We start from the raw sequence: 17,634 nt of genomic DNA on the forward strand, positions 1-17,634 counted from the left end.
AAATGCTGACATCACGTGTGCGACCTGTGTTTACACTAGCCGACAGCATGGATGCCCTCAGAGCTGCGCTCTGTCACTACCCGATCCATCAATTGTCCAAGCGCTTTTTGCTTGTTTGTTTTTGCAAGCGGAATTACTGCTCCTTGTGGAAGACCACAGACGAAGGACAAGGTTAAGAACGGGTGAAGTACTGCCGCCTACAGGTCTGGCATGTCCTTAACAACGTATTTATCCAGGTACGTGTGGACAACGTTTTTTTAAAACGAGGTGGTGTGGATGCAAGTTTTTGGAGGGGCGGATATTCGTTTTTTAAAAAACCCGGCTACGTGTGGACTAGGCCTCAGTGTCTTGTCGGTCCATTGTTTGTATTCTGTCAGTCTTGTCTAGTCTCCAGTGTTTTTGCTCTCAGCCCTCTCTAGCCTCCTGTGATTTTGGTCTCTAGTTTTTGGACTGCCTTTGGATTTATTGGCTCCCAGCCTTTTGGATTTATTTTATTTTTTGGCTCCTCCAATAAAGGATTTTTTCTTATATCATATCCTGCCTCGTGTCATCCTGGGTATCTGCATATTTGGGTCCTGAACATCCCTGAAATGTGACAATACCAGCAAACAATGTTTTCAAAGGAGTCACACGGAAACATTCAGATAATCGTAAATGATACGAAGTAAAGTTAGTGCTTAGCAGAAAACGTTTGTGTTGCCTAGCAACAGCCTTGTCTGAGTCTCTGTTTTGTGTTGGGACTATTTGTGTTGGCGAAGCCTGATAAATGTAAATAAATGAACAAACCATAATCTGTTGTTGCTTATTGTTGTTATAACAATAAAATGAGCAGGTAGAACTGTTGTATAAAAGCAACATCGCACTCGAGGTCGTGCGTTGGTACTGAATATCAGCACTGGTGTGATTATCTATACGGCACTTGGCCTGCGGCCTTGTGCCTACGACCGAATCACACCAGTGCTGATATTCAGTACCAACGCACGACCTCGAGTGCGATGTTGCTTAAATAGACACATACACACACACACACACACACATATATATATATATATATATATATATATATATATGTGTGTGTGTGTGTGTGTGTGTGTGTGTGTGTGTGTGTGTGTGTGTGTAAGTATGACTTACAAGGCATTCTTTTCTACTGAAGACCACAGCAAAAGTAAGAAAAATATGAATGAAGAAAGTCTTTAAAATCATACATAAAGTGATGAAACTTGCTTTTATAAAACTTTTAGGCTCTTTCAAATATTCCACACACAGGAAATGAAGTACATCTCTTGACAGCTCTACTGAGTACATTCAATCATGGCCCTAGGATATTTATGGATCTGTATTGTTTCACTGGCTAAATACCCACTCACCTATTAGAGCTCACCTGCCTTTTTTCTTTCATTTTATTTTAGAAAACAGCTCATTTGCACCAGTCCATAGCTCTGCCTGCAGCAAAACAGGCTGCAGTAATAAAAGATGTCAAAGTCAGAGGCAACTTTAAAGCCTGACAGTTAATCTCAACCTACATTAGTTTAACGGAGCAATAAGTCTCTCATGATGGGGACATAATCTGCAAGAAGCTGCTTTGTTTTTAAAACTAAATGTTTGCTTTAAGGTGAAATGAGGTCCTTGATTATGATTTAAAAAGATACATTTTTTAAATGGTATCATCCCAGAACCATCTAGAACAGATTAGAAAGAAATTTGTAGAAAATTGGGGGAAAACTATTTACACACAAAAGTTGGATGAGTTTTAGGACCCACGTGAGGTAAATTAAGTCAATCAGAAGGGAGCAAGAACAGGAAGTAACATTTTAATATGGAATTTCAAAACAAAGCATAAATTTAACTTCAAATACCAAAGATCTGATGAATAATTTTGTGAACCTTAGAGAGGAAACCAGTTTGTTTGAACGTGCCAAACATGACGCTGCACTTCATTGGGTCACCAGCAGCCTGCATGCCAAGCCTGGAATAGACAGAATGAATGGGTAGATATATTTAAAACTACAATTTTTCAGTCACAAGTTAGATTTTTAAATTTATGACACAAATGTGATGCCAAGTGAAGGTTTTTCTGATTTAAAAAAGGCCAATCTACCCACTTTCTTTGTAAGTTATTCAAGCTTACAACCATAATCTTTACTTTACAGTTTTAGTTTTCTGATGCCACTTCTTACCAAGAGTGGCTGTTGCTGCTTTGTAGATCTGACGTCACATCTCCAGCAGAAGCTGAGCCCTGATGATGAATCAGGAGGAGTAGAATGTAAAGTTCACTAATGTGATACTGAAGGATTATGTAACAGAATACCAAAATATATTTAGAAGCTGTTTATTTATGTTACCTGGGCAAATGACAGAAAATAATGTATTTACTGTTCGAAAATCGGTTTTAAAGAGAAATCAAATGTATTTATATTTTATACACGAGGTTTTTACCAACAGTAAGACAAAACAAAACAGATTAGTAAAAATGAACTTGTGTGATTGCCAAATGAACCTGATCTGCCTTTTCTCCTTCTTCCATAGCTGACCTGCCATCACATCTTAATAAAGCTCAGCTCTGCCAGGCTGCTGAATCCATTAGGATTCTGTAGCGGAGCTCAGATTGAACTGCAGCACAGGTGCAAACACTGAGGCTGCAGGATTTCTATAGGGGGGAGGGAGAAGATGCAGGGGCAGATGACAGCTGAGGGACTGGGCGTTCTGTGGCTCACCCTCAGAGATGGGGTCAACTAATGCAAGTAGGTGGGTGGATGTGTGTGTGTGCAGGCCAAGGGGCGGGTGGGTGGAGGATTTTTTAGAGTTTCCTTCGTCACCAGCCCCTGTCTTGTTGGAGGGGGGAAAGCTTCACCCCTGGGGCCGGTGAGACGAATATAGACAAGAATTAAGGGGACAGAATTTGCGCTCTTGGCCTCGTCTGTGTTACTGGCATCAGCAGCTGGAAGTTGTTCTAGAGCTTTTACGTCACATCCGCCCTGGAGGTGGTGTGGATATGCACGGAGCACCAAACTGGACAAAGCTGTTTTGGAACGTGAAAGACAAGAACATCCGCCAATAAAACGTTTTAAATGAAAATGTATTCTCTCTTTTGTAGGTTTTCTCTTCAGAAGCTTACAACTTGCAATGATTTCCTCTTCTGCGCATCTTTTAATTGCTCTTGCTTTATATTAACTATGATCAGTCAAAATATTACAGATAAATATTTATGTTGTCAATGAAACAAAAAAGACAAGTTTTTTAATTAATCTCAGATTCAGATTGATGCAGATTATTCTTTGTCAACCTTTGGAATCTGTTATGTTTCAGGCAGAATTAAACGCACGGATTAGGTTGCAATATAGTAAAAAAAAAATCAAAGTAAGAAATGCGTTTATGGTTTTTTGCCTCTTTCTCGCCCTTTAGTGCTCCACTCGTTTATTTTCTTTAATCTCGGTGGAAACGTTAATAATCGTTTTTCTTTATGTTTGTTGAAAATCCGAAAGGTTAAATCCTAACGTGTCATTTTACATCACCGGCCTCGTGGCGCAGATGTCTGGTGCGTAAAAAGCGCAGCGCCGTGCGTAAAACTGAAAAATTGGCCACGGAGAGAATCTCGTGACCGCGGAAGAATTCCAAGCATTTTTGATCAGAAATTAATTGAATGAATTAACTTTTTTTTCTGGCCTGCGAAAGAATAATCCTTGTTTAGAGAGAAGCTCATCACACTCACACACACTCATACACACACCCTCTTCTCCGTCATCCAATCCTCATCCGGGAACGGCGTTGACGAGTGTCAAGAGGAAAAATAGCCTGACATATAAACGCCCAAGCGTTGATTTCTTGCTCCGAGACCCCTCCGTTCTGCTCCACTCCTTGTGTGTTTCACCCGAACTGGGAATTGTCTGCGTTTCAGGGACGTACTTAGTTTGAAATGGCACCAAAGAAGGACCCTAAAGCTCCAGCCAAGAAGGCCGAGCCCGCACCCGCACCCGCACCGGCACCAGAACCAGCGCCTGCTCCAGCTAAGGCTCCTGCCATCGACCTGTCAGCCGTCAAGGTACAATGTGGGGAAGGAAGGCCGCTAAACTGGATTGTTTTTGTTTGAAGATCTAAGGAAATCAGTTTTAGTGGGGAGTTTCTTCATTTTGGAGAAGTTTTTGTAGGAGACCTGCTCAAATAAGCAATATTTCCTTGTTCGTTTACTACATTTTTTATGATAAATCAATCTGAGGATATAAGATTTACATTTGTTTTATTAAAAGAGCATAAAACACATTCAGTTGAACTCTGGATACAGCTACAGGAGGGGTAGGGAGAGCAGATTTGGGTTTGGAGGACTGGGAGAGGCTGTGCAGAACCATGGATAGCTCACCGTGGTTTAGGCCACACCCAGGCCTTTGGCGATTGGGTTTACTGAGAGGTGATTAATGTGTGATTGCAATACACAATGCTTCCAAATGTGGACATGTTAATGTAGCTAAAGATGGACCCTCAGAGCTCAGTTGCAAACGAGTCCAGTTTAAAGTGTAAATTCTGTGCAAAGCGACCATGGCTTTGTTGGTTTTGTGACTGAAATGTCTGATTTAAACACTCACTTTTGTCATCTTTGCACTCACACTGCTGCTTTATGTTGGTTTGCAGATAGAATTCAGCGCAGACCAGGTTGACGGTAGGTCCATTTCTTATCATCTTTGCAAACACATGATGTTGCATCGCAGGGCTCAGCTTTCTTTTGCATAGTTATACACGTTAAACCCTAAAATTAAAAACTCTACAATCAAAAATCAACAAAACCTCTTCGAAATAAAAAAATTAACAACGGGCAACTGCAAACCTGCAACACACTCAACAGGTGTTAAAGGAGTCGTGACAGGTAGTCCACCTCAGTCAGTTCTCTGTTTTGACATTCCCTGAGAATACCAAATGCCTCGTGAAATCTTAGAGTAGCTAAATAGGGAAATAGTTACTGTGGGGTTTGTTTAACTCAAAAAAAAATTCCGTTAATAATTGATAATAAGGAACATGATTTCACACAAATACAGAGGAGGTTTAATTTCACTGCAGAATGTCAGAAATAAGTCCACCCAGCTCTTTTATCATTTGACATATAAAACAAAATGCCAGTAGCTGCATATTAAAAAACTATACCAGTACACGGAGAAAAATAATGGAGCAATTAACATTTGACAGAAAGAAGCACCTGCAGCCTGCTGGTTCCCACTGGCAGGCCTGCAGTAAGACTGGTTGCTTGTTACCATGCAGTCAGCATTCCTCGCTTTTACCCAGCTCACCCACAGAAGGCCTTGCCTTTAAAAGGAGGGGCTCATATTCTCAGCTATGTTTATCAATTCCAAGGTGGTCTTTTAAAAGAACCCATAGCTCTGCGGTGAGGGAAGGAGACAGCTGACACGGAAATAGAGCAAGGGGTAGATGGCGCTCGGCAAAAGTCACTCCATTGAGCCAATAATACCGCAGCCGTCTTGGATGTCTTGTGCTTACGTGTTTTCCTTGTCAGTGAGAAGAGGACATGCCTCCACCTGCCGGCAGGCGTTCAACAGCTACAGCTGCATATTAAAAATATGGAAAAACATTGTGATAAGGCATGCATTTCACTCGTGAAGAGAAAATATGTAGTGCAAAGTCCATGATGCTGCAGAAATGTGCATCATCTACTAATGGTCGCAGAATAAAACCTGAAAATGAGCAGATTTAGCAGAAATGTAAACAAAATGCATTATTTTTCACTTTACTGTTACAAAATTATTTAAAAATATATGAGTTTTGATCTCAAAGCGAGAAGTTTGGGATTGGGTCAGTCACCGTGCTGCCTTTTCAAATTGTTCAAGCCATAAAATGAGAATAGGAGAACACACCACAATGTTAAATGTACTGATTTAAAACCAGACACACACAAATGCAAATAACAATAATATTGAATTTCAAGTGAGTGTTTGTTGCCCTTTTTTCAACAGACTACAGAGAGGCCTTCGGTCTGTTTGACAGGGTGGGTGACAACAAGGTGGCTTACAACCAGATCGCCGACATCATGCGCGCTCTGGGACAGAATCCCACCAACAAGGAGGTGAACAAACTGCTGGGGATGCCCACTGCTGAGGGTAAGTCAGGCATTATGTTGGCAACATACGTGTAAAAAGAACTGGCTGCACACAAAACACAAAGGTGCATAGGAAAGGGGCAGGTTTGAAGCTTTTTGCCTGAAGAGGGCGCTGCAGCACTGCTTTTCTTCTAGTTTTGTGTGGCTCTGGATGATGTAACATCCTACAAATGTTAAATGTGCAAAACACACAGATATAGCCGGTACAGCATGGCTGTGACTTTATCAGATATGAAAAATGCAACTGAATGCACCATCACAAAGTCTTCTTGTAAAAAGTACAGAAGAGGGTTAGGGCCACTGAAAAGAAATAAGAAAAGATGATCCTGACTTTAATCTCAGAATTCAGACTTTGGGACTTCTGATAAAATATGTAAACATTCTGAGATTAAAGTCAGAATTATCTTTCTTTGCTTTTGTCTTTTCAGTGGCCCTAATCTAACCTGGCAGCAGCCAGATCTCTACGTGTAGCCCTGACCCGTATTGAATCTACACATTTCTTGCCGGTAGTCAAAATAACAATTCCACATGTGACTGTAGACATGTACAAATATATCTGAATGGATTTTTAGGGACATTTCTGTTCCGTATGTTTTAACAAATTTAAGACTGGAACATTTTTGGCCGTGGACACCGCGTTGCCGTTGTGACTGTTGTTTGCTGTTAGCATCAACCGGCGCGGCCATGTTTGTCTTACTTAGCGCTTGATACTACCGTCAAAACTAACTCCCACCCTACAGCACAGTACTGACACATGATTGGACCGGCCTATTTTGGGCCAGAGGTCAGACGGTTTGAACTAGAGTGGTACAAGATGGATTCTCCTGAATTTGGAAAACTCAAAATCTCACGCAAATTCATCTTGCAGCGCACGGTTAGGCCTAATCCTCTTCTGTAGGAAAGAATACAATTGTTAATATATGCATTGAATTGAGCTTAACCTTGCTTTCTCATGCCTGTTTCTAACGAGTCTGTTCATGCAGACATGGCCAACAAGAGAATAGAGTTTGAGACCTTCCTGCCAATGCTCCAGACCATCATCAACAGCCCGAACAAAGCTGGGTTTGAGGACTACGTTGAGGGTCTGCGTGTCTTTGACAAAGAGGGCAACGGCACAGTGATGGGCGCTGAGCTCCGTATTGTCCTGTCAACACTGGGTTGGTCCTGATGCTGCATCTAACCTGGCTGGAATATTTCAGCTTTTCCACTTTTTGTTTGTAACACGGGATCTCCTCTGTCTGCTCCTGCAGGAGAGAAGATGAGTGAGGCTGAGATCGAAGCTCTCATGGTAGGACAGGAGGATGAGAATGGCTGCATCAACTATGAGGGTGAGCCACAAATTACTCTTAATATTACTGATATAGGAGGAAACATGGAAAATTTGAAAATGATGCAAAAGTTTAAGTTTTTTCAGTAATTCAACATAGACTGAGAGACCCTCTAAAGGCTCAGGTTTTGGATTAATTAGCTGATGAAAGTGCGACACTTTGAGTTTATAATATTGAAGCTTTTCACATTAGTCTTGAGATTTTGAATTTGGGGAGCATCCGCAAAGACTATTTAAGGCAGCCTCGAGTGTTTTTATTACAGTTGAATTGAGTTAAAGTTGAGAATCTAACAATATGTTGCACTAAAGTTGTAAATCAGCTAAAAAAATCAGCAGAGGGAATTTAGTCCTATGAATTTTGCCACATTACTCGCCTTCTGCTGGCCACGAAATAGAGTGCAGGTTTAAGACATATTGATATCTTTTTCATTCTCGATTCCAAAACTCATTTTCCTCTTTGCTGTTCTTTCCTGCTGTCCTGGTCTCCACCTGCAGCCTTTGTCAAGCACATCATGTCTGTGTAAGGACCGTGCCACTGCAGCAGTGAGCGTTGAATTCTGCAGACCCCATGGTGTCGCGACATCCACTCGCTGTTTCCTGAATTATCTGTGGAAGCAGGAGGAACAAAGGACTAAGAGATGTCATTTCCTGAACCCTATTTTCTTTTGTCCTACACATTTTTTCCTCTTTTGTCTAAATGGTGCTTTGTTTTTTTTTTCTTTTTTTCCTTTCTCTCTTGCTCCTCCTGCTACTCGGAAAGCAATAACTATTTCCCAAGAGGTGCTTCCGCCCTCATTTTCATCCAAGTACCGTGGTCTCATTGGGGTTTTTGTTATTACAGAGGAACAGTGATAGAGGGGGGTGGTGGAATAATGATGAGCGCTCCCCCCTCGCTTGTTGTCTGGTTGGCTGCCAGTCAGGTGACTGGTTTGGCCCAGGACTGGCCATCAAAATGAATCCACCCTTCGCCCGACCCATCCCTGAGTCTTAAGATGTATCCGCTGCCATTTCACAATAAATTTTTCACACTCCCATTTTACTCAGCAATTTCTGACTCTGTTTTATACCAAAGAATAGGGATCTGTATTGGTAAAATTGTGATGATACAATACGTATCACGATAAAGGGGAGACGATACAATATGTCACGATATATTGTGATACATTCAGTCCAACATTATTAGCGATCTTTTTAGACTGAATTTATTGTAGGAAACTTCAATAAACAGTCCAAACTGATACTTAAAAAAGTGTTTATTATGGTTCAGATACCTCATGTTAGAGGGATTTACGTTTCAGTGTTGGAAACAATTCATGGCACACTGCTGCCCACTAGTGGTCGGCGTTTCAATAGCACAGAAAGAGAAGAAAATACACAAATGTTTGTATAGAAATTTTTCCAATAATTAGGTACACAGCTTTTGATATAATAATGCTGGAAAATGTATCACGATATATTGCAATATCGATATTTTCGATACAGCTTTTGAATATCTTTATATTGCTGGAAAAAATATCATGATATATTGGCTTATTGATATTTTCTTACATCCCTACTAAATAATTAGGAAATAGATTTTGCCCCACAAACATTTAGAGACATCTTTTTTTAAGTCGACTTTTACGCTTAAAGATGCATTATGTAAGAATGAAGTAAGGATTACATCATGTGATCTAATTTGGGTACTGCAGGCCCTTTTATAAACTCACAAGTGACTTTCTCACACAAAAGTTCCATGAGTATCACAGCCGTTGCCAGATAAGAATCAGCATCAGCCGACAGATGACGAGCAAAGACGAGTCCTACACAGCAAGTTGATAAGTGGATAAATATATTTCACTGTAATATCAACTTGCCGGTAAGTGAAAAAGTAGCTTGAGATTTTTTTTAGAGCCGACAAGTTGCTTCTAATTCACCATTAGCATTGTAAGCACAATGTTAGCCTCTAGGTTCCTTCAAGAGATATTGTAGTAAAGGAAAAATATGTATGAATGATATCAGAAATCAAGAGTTAGACTATATAGGTATCTCGGATATTGGTTGAAAAGTGGATATCGAACATCCCTAATAAGTTCAATACAACTATAGTGATATATTATTGACCTGGCTACGCTGTTGGTTCAAATCTTAGTTTTATTGTCATTCTTAGAGGACGGTTAACAGTTGTTTTTGGAAATGGCTATTTTAAAGGGACTTTACGGAGTTTTGAATTTTTATGCTCGCGATTGCCCCCTCAGGCCAAAAGCGTAACGGCAGCTTCAATAGTAGGCTCGTGCACGAGGCGCGCATGCTGTACGTGCATACTCCTTAATGAAAATAACAGCTGAGACAGTCCTGTGCGTGTGTGTGTGTGTGTGGGGGGGGGGGGGGGAGGAGGAGGAGGACAGGAGAACGCGCAGCTAATTAATTAAATAATTTGGTTCTGTACCTTTCTCTTCAGCACAGCTGACAAAGGTTTATGATGGGTCAGTCCTCCTGCATGCTCAGATCATTCCCTTCCCTTGCTTGAAAAATTGTTCCAAAATGAAAGTTGAACCCACATCTTTTTTATCTGTGACTTCAATGCCATCCGGCGAGTCTCAAATAAAAATTTGGGTATCTTACTGTAAAAAAATATACCATTCATGTAAAAAAGAAACTCTAAATACTGTACATTATGTTCACATCCAGAATCGAACCCAGGTCTTCCACACAGGAGTCCACCATCTTACTGGATGAGCTATAGCACCAGTGATATCTTTTGTATCTTTAACATTTATATTCCTGATGACAGCTGAAACAACGTTCAAAGAACGGTTAGGAGCGATAATGGCTATTTTGTTGCTAATTTGCAGGAAATATCTAGAAGAAAGTCGCTAAGGGTCCTCAGAAATGTAGCTAGGTTCATCACTAGGCTTTAGGAACAGTGACAAAGTCGCTGAGTTGGCACTGCCTCACTCTCTGCTGCTAAAGCTACGGATAGCAAATGCTACGGGCTATGCCTGAGCGTGAACGCGCATGAAGCAGCCTGCTCGACCCGAGCATCTCTCTTTTTCTGTGATTTTACAGAAAAACAGGCGATCACAGTAAAAATGCCAGGGCTCATTCTACAGGACCAGGGCATTGCAGGAGAATGTATGAAGAAGAAATTTATTATTTCTATACATGTTTTGGCTGTCAAACTTCCATAATGCCCCTTTAAAACAGCACTTCTATTCCAAACTAAATAAAATAATTAAATAAGGTTTTCTATTGTAACTATTTCAAGTAAAATATAAAAACACTCGTAGGGGGTTTGGGGGTCTTTTCAACTTACAGAGTAAAGTTGAAGCAGAAATTTGTGGAGGTTTGACACATACTACCCACTGACTCACTAAATGAATTAAAGGTGTGAAACACTTGTTTAATCAATGCTTTTGCAGTGGTCTCTAGTAGGAATGAATACCTTGTAAGTTTTACTCTGAGGAAAAAAAACACCAGTGTACCATTTTCAGGAACTAAGGGTGTTTCTCAATGCCAAGAAATCTTGCCTTGATGCCTTGGTCCTGCCCCGGTTGCCTAGGAGATATGTCATCAGGAACCGCCAAGGAGTGTTTCAATGTTAATGTTCTACCTAGGCGTCTGTTCTCTGTTAATTAGCTATTTATTTAGCTTAGCAACGATACGCGGGAGGTGCCTTGTAGCCTGGACTTGGTCAAAAAAGTTCTCAGAATACATCGCAATATTTTTGAAAGGATGGTTGATCAGGAGCCAGCAGCTACTTCTGGGGGCAAATTTTACGTTTGTCATGGAAGTCGACCAATTGTAGCTATTGGGCTGAAATCTAAAATGTTCTTTCATATCCAAAGCAGTTATCTATGGTTGGTTAGTTGCTTATGTTGCAGTTTCGGTGGCAAGCAGGTAGTAACTTGCTTACATTTTTAATTTAACCAATCTAATGTATACACGATTAAAAAAGTAAATTATATATTTATATTGAAACTTATACTTATAACTTTACCTCCCATATCATGTGACTTTACGTGCCTGCCGTGGTCTCGTGATGCAAGTCTGTTCCATTTAAGCGATGTCTTTGACCAAGGAAGGACAGTGTCTTCGTAAGCAAGGTGCCTTGACATTGAGAAACACCTAAAGTGAGCCACGTCACAGCTGAGCTTCATATAACCCGATATTTGGACATCTCACCTCTGATTGGCTAACAGCAACAAGACTCTACCACTGACTCGATTTGCTCTGCAATGTTTTATCTCCACTAATAACACAAGCCTGGAGGAGTTCTGCTGTGTTGTAGAGTTGCTAATGCTAATGGTTAGCTTCTACTAGTTGAGACATCCTTTGCCATTTCCTGGATGCTAAACCAACAACAGCCTTCCCTTTCATGATTCAAGATGGGTGAGTCCATGAATGTTAAGTGACGGTGTGACCTGTCAGGCGTTTCAAATCACTGTTAATTTTCTATCAGAAGTTAATGCAGGAGATTGGTGTAGGAGACCATTTTCATGTTCAGCCTGCATGAAAATCTCAGAGTGACCATTTATAATAAAAAGTAATCATTAAAAAATGGTTTCTCAGTGTTCCACACCTCTCTGTATTTGTAAACCAGTTTTATGCTTAACATTCATCACCTTAAATATTAGATTTCTTTAATTTGGCAAACCTCCCATTCATAAATAAATAAGAAACAAGTATTAATTACGAGGAAGAAACCTCCAACTAAAACTGGCTGCATGAAAAATCACTATTGACTTATTTTGGTTCAAGGCAGTCATGCTTCAGCATGCCAAAATGATGTAATTTCATCAACTTACTGGAGGAAAAAAACAACCTCCGACACACAGAGTATGAACAGCATTCAGTGATGGAACTATTGGGAGCTCCACGGCCGACGTTACTTCTGCATTTCATTCCTTCTACCGAAGCCTATGGGAGTGTCCGAACTCTGCATCTCAAAGGCGCTGGTCTACACCACAAGTATGCATCCAGTTTGTTTTGCCTGGCCACACGACAAGAAAACAAAAATCAATCCGGTGTCACTTTTTTGTTGTTTTTATTGTCAGTAATTATTGTAACTGGTGTCATATCAACAGGAGAAAAAACTGCATACATCTACTTGACCTTTTAAATACGATAAGATTTGCGAGAGTGAAGCAGGAAGTGGGAGAGAGGCACACATAGATCAGAGGAGGGGCGAATGCAGAAAAAACACAGAAGCAAACAAATTGTTGCAGTTGGGGACAGGTATTGTCTGAAAAAGAAACTAGATCACCCAAACACGTCTTCCTAACAGATACAACAGGAGTCTTCATCAAGTGTCGTTTTGAATTTTTTAAGGCTTTTTTAAAAGTATATTTTAGAATTGCTTCATCCTAAACATTGCAACAAACATCCAGACACAGTAGCACCCTCCTAAAACAACTCTGTACCAAATGCACACACACATTCATACACACACAGATTGTGGAGTCATCTTCTGCTAAATACCAGGTACCAAGGTGTGGCATCTTCCTCTGCGGCTCGGGCATCGACCTCGATGAATGCAACGTTAGCCACCCCTCATGGATCAACGTCTGTCTTCATTCATTTAGCAACGAGTTCCCCTTAAAGGTTTCCTTGTAGGATGGGAGTTTGTGGAATGAGCTCCAGAATTTTGCGTTTTTCTGACATGGAAACAGGCTTTTATATAGAACAGCTGAGCAGGCTCACATGAGTAAGGCTCTTCGACGGGACTGAGATGCATTCAACACCAAAATTAGTCTCGAACATTGTCACCAAGCATTACACTGTAAACAACTATTAACTACAAAACATGAACTTGTTCATCTTTATCCAGTAAATGAGGAAATAAATTACTAAAATCAGTTTGTTTAAATACAAAAGAACCTCTTTTTAATAGTTGAATCTAAACATGCTTGTCGGTATATGACGTCGTTCTTGCATAAATGCTGTTTTAGTTATATTTTATAGCCATTATTGTCATTTCTTTTAAAATGGGTTGGGGACTGGATGGTGACAGTCAGGGACGGACTGGAACTAAAAACAGCCCTGGACTTTGACCTGGCCCGGCCCAAAGTAATTGGCGCGTGGAAATTCGGCAGCAAAAATATGTGGTCAAAGCATCAAAATTATAGCATCAGCGCTACTGTTGACTAAATGTTGTATTAAAAGATGTATTACTGATAAGCTTAATAATTTATGCAGTAATTGATCTTCTTACTGCACAAATAATACCACATCTAAATGCAAATGCAGCATTACAAATGTAACTTCTGTAGTTAAGATTTTCAAAGTTTGTGAGCATTAAATGTAATACTACTACCAACCTTTTTACGTAAAACCACAACATATTTCTTATTACCCACTGCATGTGGCCTTTTACAGCTAAAATGTTGAAATTTAGCTGTTATCATAAAATAAAATTGCAACCTAAACATGAATTCCTAACATCGATCCTCGCAAAGGTTTCTCCTCTTACATTCCATACTTACTTCCCCTAGATCTGCCTGTGGAAGCACCGCTTCTTTCTGTCCCTCATTACTGCTGGCATGTTGCTGTGTCGCTATCTGCCCGACTTCTTCACTGCTGTGAACCTGCTGCGAGGTGCTGCTGCTGGCTGTGCTGCTAAATATGTCAATTTGTGACATTTAGAGGCTTCAGCATCTAATGCTCGCAATTTTTTTTATCTTGCCTTCTCAGTCCCACCCTTTTCTTTTCTTTTTTTACTAGCGGCCGGGTTTTGAATCGTTTTTTATCCACTGCCTTTGTCTCCTCTCCTCTCTGCTTCAGCTTCTTCTCCTTGTCTGGTGGCCGCAGCCAATGTAGCTGGCATCCAACTTAGAGGTGCAGTGCTGCCACCTAGAGTGCTGGAGCGTGAAAGAGCTTTGGGTTGAAAGCGTGCATGGAGAGTGGTGGGCCGGCCCACCGGCCGTCCTGGAGTACCGGCCGTTCTGTGAATCTGTGATTCTCCAGTCCGCCCCTGGTGACAGTGAACGTGTGTTTTTTTATACACATCTCTGTATATTTCTGTATATTTTTGTTAAATATATCAAATGACGATAATGACTTGCAGTATGGATGCTTGTTGTGTTAGGGGATCTGGCAACCATGCACATTTACGGAGTATAAATAAAAGGTGCGGCTTGGTGTACTCATGGGTTCTTTTGTTGTTTAAAGTAGAAAATAAATGACTAACTGACCTAACACTGACCTAAGAGCGGCAGAGTCAATGTTTGATCTGCACCTATTTGTGGATAGCTTGTTTATAACTAAAACCAGCACTCAGTCTACTATATGTAACTTTTTTTTTTAAAGAAATATCCACAAAAGTAATCTAAAAAGCACATGTTTAGGGTTGAAAATAGACAGCAAACAGGATAAAGAGGACCAAAAATACAGTAACTTCTAACTCTAGTCTCTATGTAAGAGTTTGGGGGTTGTTCTTGGAGTAAAGGTGTTTCAAGGCCGTGGTTCAACTCAGCAGTAGTGACCATTCTGCCTCATAATGGCAGGTTGGGGTAAAAAAGTTTGGACAGATGGCAATGAGGACGTCTGGGATGCAGAGATCCAGTGTTCACAAGTCCTGCTTGGCGAGGGCCGCAGTGACATCCTCCGCCAAGGTTGCTAACTGCGGGGATTCCGTCGTGTTGAGACTGCCAGAGGATGATAGGTGGCTTTCCCGGAGGTGGTGAGGAGACTCCGAGCCGGACAAACCCGGAGACTGGATAATGATGTCTGCTCCGTGGTCCACCCGGGCCTTGGCTTGCTCCCGAAATGTCAACCTGTGGCTCTCGATCTATTAAAGGCAGGTAGTATGATGCAAGAATCAATGAGGATGAGGCAAATCTAGAAAAAAAGGCTTTTCTGCTTTTGTAATCAGGGTAACATCACGTTGTAAAATAATAACTGCCTCTTCACTGAATTTAAACCCAGTAAAAGAGGGAAAAGGATTTTGCGTTGGAATGTATAGTTGTCTTTGAAACTGTCTTTCAATGCAGTTGGACAGCACTAGGCCAATCAGAGCAACAAACAACGATAATCAGTCAACGGGACAATCCGCCATACACCGTTGAAGAAGAAGCATACATATCTTTTTTCGAAATAAATGACTCAAGTGCCTCTATCTGCTCATGCCTCAAAGAAAAGCTCAAGTCTAAATCTTCCAAAATTGACGCCAAAGCTGTTTCAGCTAGTCCGCCCAACATCTTTCTACAAATGTAGAACGCTGTGATTTGCCCAACCTAAAATAGTTTGGGCCAAAGGTGGACCTGCTGAGGCTTCAACGGAGCGTGGCTAAAACAACCTTTACCCCCATTTCACACTGAAAGACTCAGCGGCGCAGAACGGCAGCGGAAATGCTTTAGTCATGAGCTTCAATGCGGTCCGGTACACAGCGGGAGAGCCTTGGCCAAAGAATGGCTTCCTCGCTTGACTCCCGAGATCACAAGATCCCCCGAGACTTCAAATGTCACTGTTTTTTCTGCAATTCACCATTAAACCAAAAATAAGGAAATCACATTTGAAATTGTTATTTAATGCCATAAATGATGTTATTCCTCTCCACCGCCAGGATTAAAGCCATGAAAACACACCATTGTACTTTTCGAATGATGCAGGGAGTAAATAAACAATTAGGTCCCACATAAGCTACATATGAAGAAAGCTACATCGTTGCAATACTTTTATTTTGAAAATTACCTGGGATTTTACACTGAAACAACATAAGATTTCCTGTCTAGCCCTGTGTTAGCTGTGGAAACGGACATGTCCCAGATGTGGCTCATGACAAAACTAGAACCTGATCCTAGCTTTAGCGGTGCGGTGTGGGATGCACTTGAAAAATCCCATCGCTGCTGGTTTGAAACACTCCATAGGCTGGACTGTATTTGAAGCGTTCTGCGTCGCTGGTGTTTCCAGTGTGAAAAAGGGGTTGAAGTTCAACCTTTTGCTGCTGGTGTGGTTGGTCTAGATTTCTAGGCTAGGGAGTAATCAGCGCAGAAAGTGTTTCTCAGCAACCTTTTTTTTGCATCGTTGAAACTTTGGGTAGCCCTTGAAACACCTGATGCTCTCCTCTAAATGATGGTTATGAGTATGTAGTTGACACTCACCATGAGTTGACCTCCACGAGGAATGTGATGAGCATTATCCAGTGAACCCACCTTGGCTTGTGCTTTGTCTTTGAAGCCCAGCTTTACGCTCTCTATTCGTACATAACCACCTCCTGCCGGAGTGCAGAGCAGAATAAAACCAGAGCTTTCACAAACAGAAGTTTGACAAATCTTTGGGGAAGAAAATCTGATTAAAAAAAGAACTGTCTCAAGGAATAAAAGGAAACTCCAGATTTTGCAAGTAGCAGAAATCAACTGGACCACAGTTGGGTCTTTTAAGCTAAGAAAGCTGGAACACATGTCAAAAGGAATCTCCGATCCCACAAAGCCCTCTGCAGTGATATACAAAAACACCAGCAGGTGGAGCTAGAGAAGTAGTCGTAATGCCATGGGGTTGACAAAAATGATTTAACTCCACATCTCAAAACAAACCGCTAAAAATTCATACCACCTATCTTTTAATATTGTTATAAATCAGTTTTTATGACAATAATGACTTCATCTCGGAAAAGCCCAACAAATATTAGCAAATGTATAGAATAGATGGTCAGAATGGTGAAACATTCCTATAAACATTGCCCGTTTAGTCTTTAAATGTAGGGTCTGTTTTTTGTCCCCTCCAACTGGGATGTACGTCACCGGGCCAAACTGTAGATGCAATTTATTTCACATTTCTAGTTTTATACAATTTAGTTTTCAATCAATTTTCAACATCCTTGAGGATTTACACGCTCACTGTACAAATACACAAACTTCAGCACTGCTGCCAAGGACTGAAAAACACCTCCTACAGCCAGCCACCTGTGGACATGTCCGTCGAGCTGTCAGTTCACGGCTCAGCTCTACTGTTTTTCTTTCAGCTCTACGGGATGCTCAAGAGTGTGAAATCCCAACGTGATTGACTGGTTATTTCTGATTCTCATGAAACTATAAACAAAATAACTTGTTTTGTTATGTTGAAAAGGATTATTTAGTTCCAAACTAGTAAAAAAAATGTACAAATGGAATATTGGAACTTCTGGGAATTCTTTATCCCTTAAATGAATCAAATAATGTAGACTTTATTGCCTGAGAAGAAGAAGAAGAAGAAGAAGAAGAAGAAGAAGAAGAAGAACAAGAAGAACAAGAAG

The 17,634-nt window shown here is 40.8% G+C and overlaps 2 protein-coding genes across 10 annotated transcripts in view; one reads left to right on the top strand and one right to left on the bottom strand.

Annotated features, from left to right (window-relative positions):
* The first annotated feature begins 2,759 nt into the window (after positions 1-2,759).
* Positions 2,760-8,463, top strand: myl1 (myosin, light chain 1, alkali; skeletal, fast). The gene is made up of 6 exons (XM_015975848.3): positions 2,760-4,039; positions 4,624-4,651; positions 5,955-6,098; positions 7,081-7,254; positions 7,348-7,425; positions 7,920-8,463. The coding sequence occupies exons 1-6, from the start codon at positions 3,914-3,916 to the stop codon at positions 7,946-7,948; spliced, it is 579 nt and encodes a 192-aa protein (XP_015831334.1). The 5' UTR covers positions 2,760-3,913; the 3' UTR covers positions 7,949-8,463.
* Positions 8,464-12,433: 3,970 nt separating this feature from the next.
* map2 (microtubule-associated protein 2) overlaps positions 12,434-17,634 on the bottom strand; it is a 108,224-nt gene continuing 103,023 nt past the window's right edge. For 8 of the 9 annotated variants that reach the window (XM_054747038.2, XM_054747042.2, XM_054747040.2 and 5 more), the window contains 2 exons: positions 16,505-16,617; positions 12,434-15,192 (listed from right to left, as the gene is read on the bottom strand). In XM_054747038.2, coding sequence (XP_054603013.1) covers positions 14,971-15,192; positions 16,505-16,617 — 335 coding nt within the window. In that variant the 3' untranslated portion in view covers positions 12,434-14,970. The remainder of the gene's footprint in view (positions 15,193-16,504; positions 16,618-17,634) is intronic. The other variant, XM_054747039.2, reaches the window with a different exon arrangement.

The sequence above is a fragment of the Nothobranchius furzeri genome, chromosome 14 (assembly GCF_043380555.1).
Source record: "Nothobranchius furzeri strain GRZ-AD chromosome 14, NfurGRZ-RIMD1, whole genome shotgun sequence".
In the NCBI taxonomy this organism is placed as follows: Eukaryota; Metazoa; Chordata; class Actinopteri; order Cyprinodontiformes; family Nothobranchiidae; genus Nothobranchius; species Nothobranchius furzeri.

Bases quoted from the DNA above. Each gene is read 5' to 3' on its own strand.
- myl1 (XM_015975848.3), top strand. From the start codon at position 3,914: ATGGCACCAAAGAAGGACCCTAAAGCTCCAGCCAAGAAGGCCGAGCCC. The intron at 4,040-4,623 runs GTACAATGTGGG...GTTGGTTTGCAG, and splicing joins TCGACCTGTCAGCCGTCAAG to ATAGAATTCAGCGCAGACCA. The intron at 4,652-5,954 runs GTAGGTCCATTT...TTTTTTCAACAG, and splicing joins CAGCGCAGACCAGGTTGACG to ACTACAGAGAGGCCTTCGGT.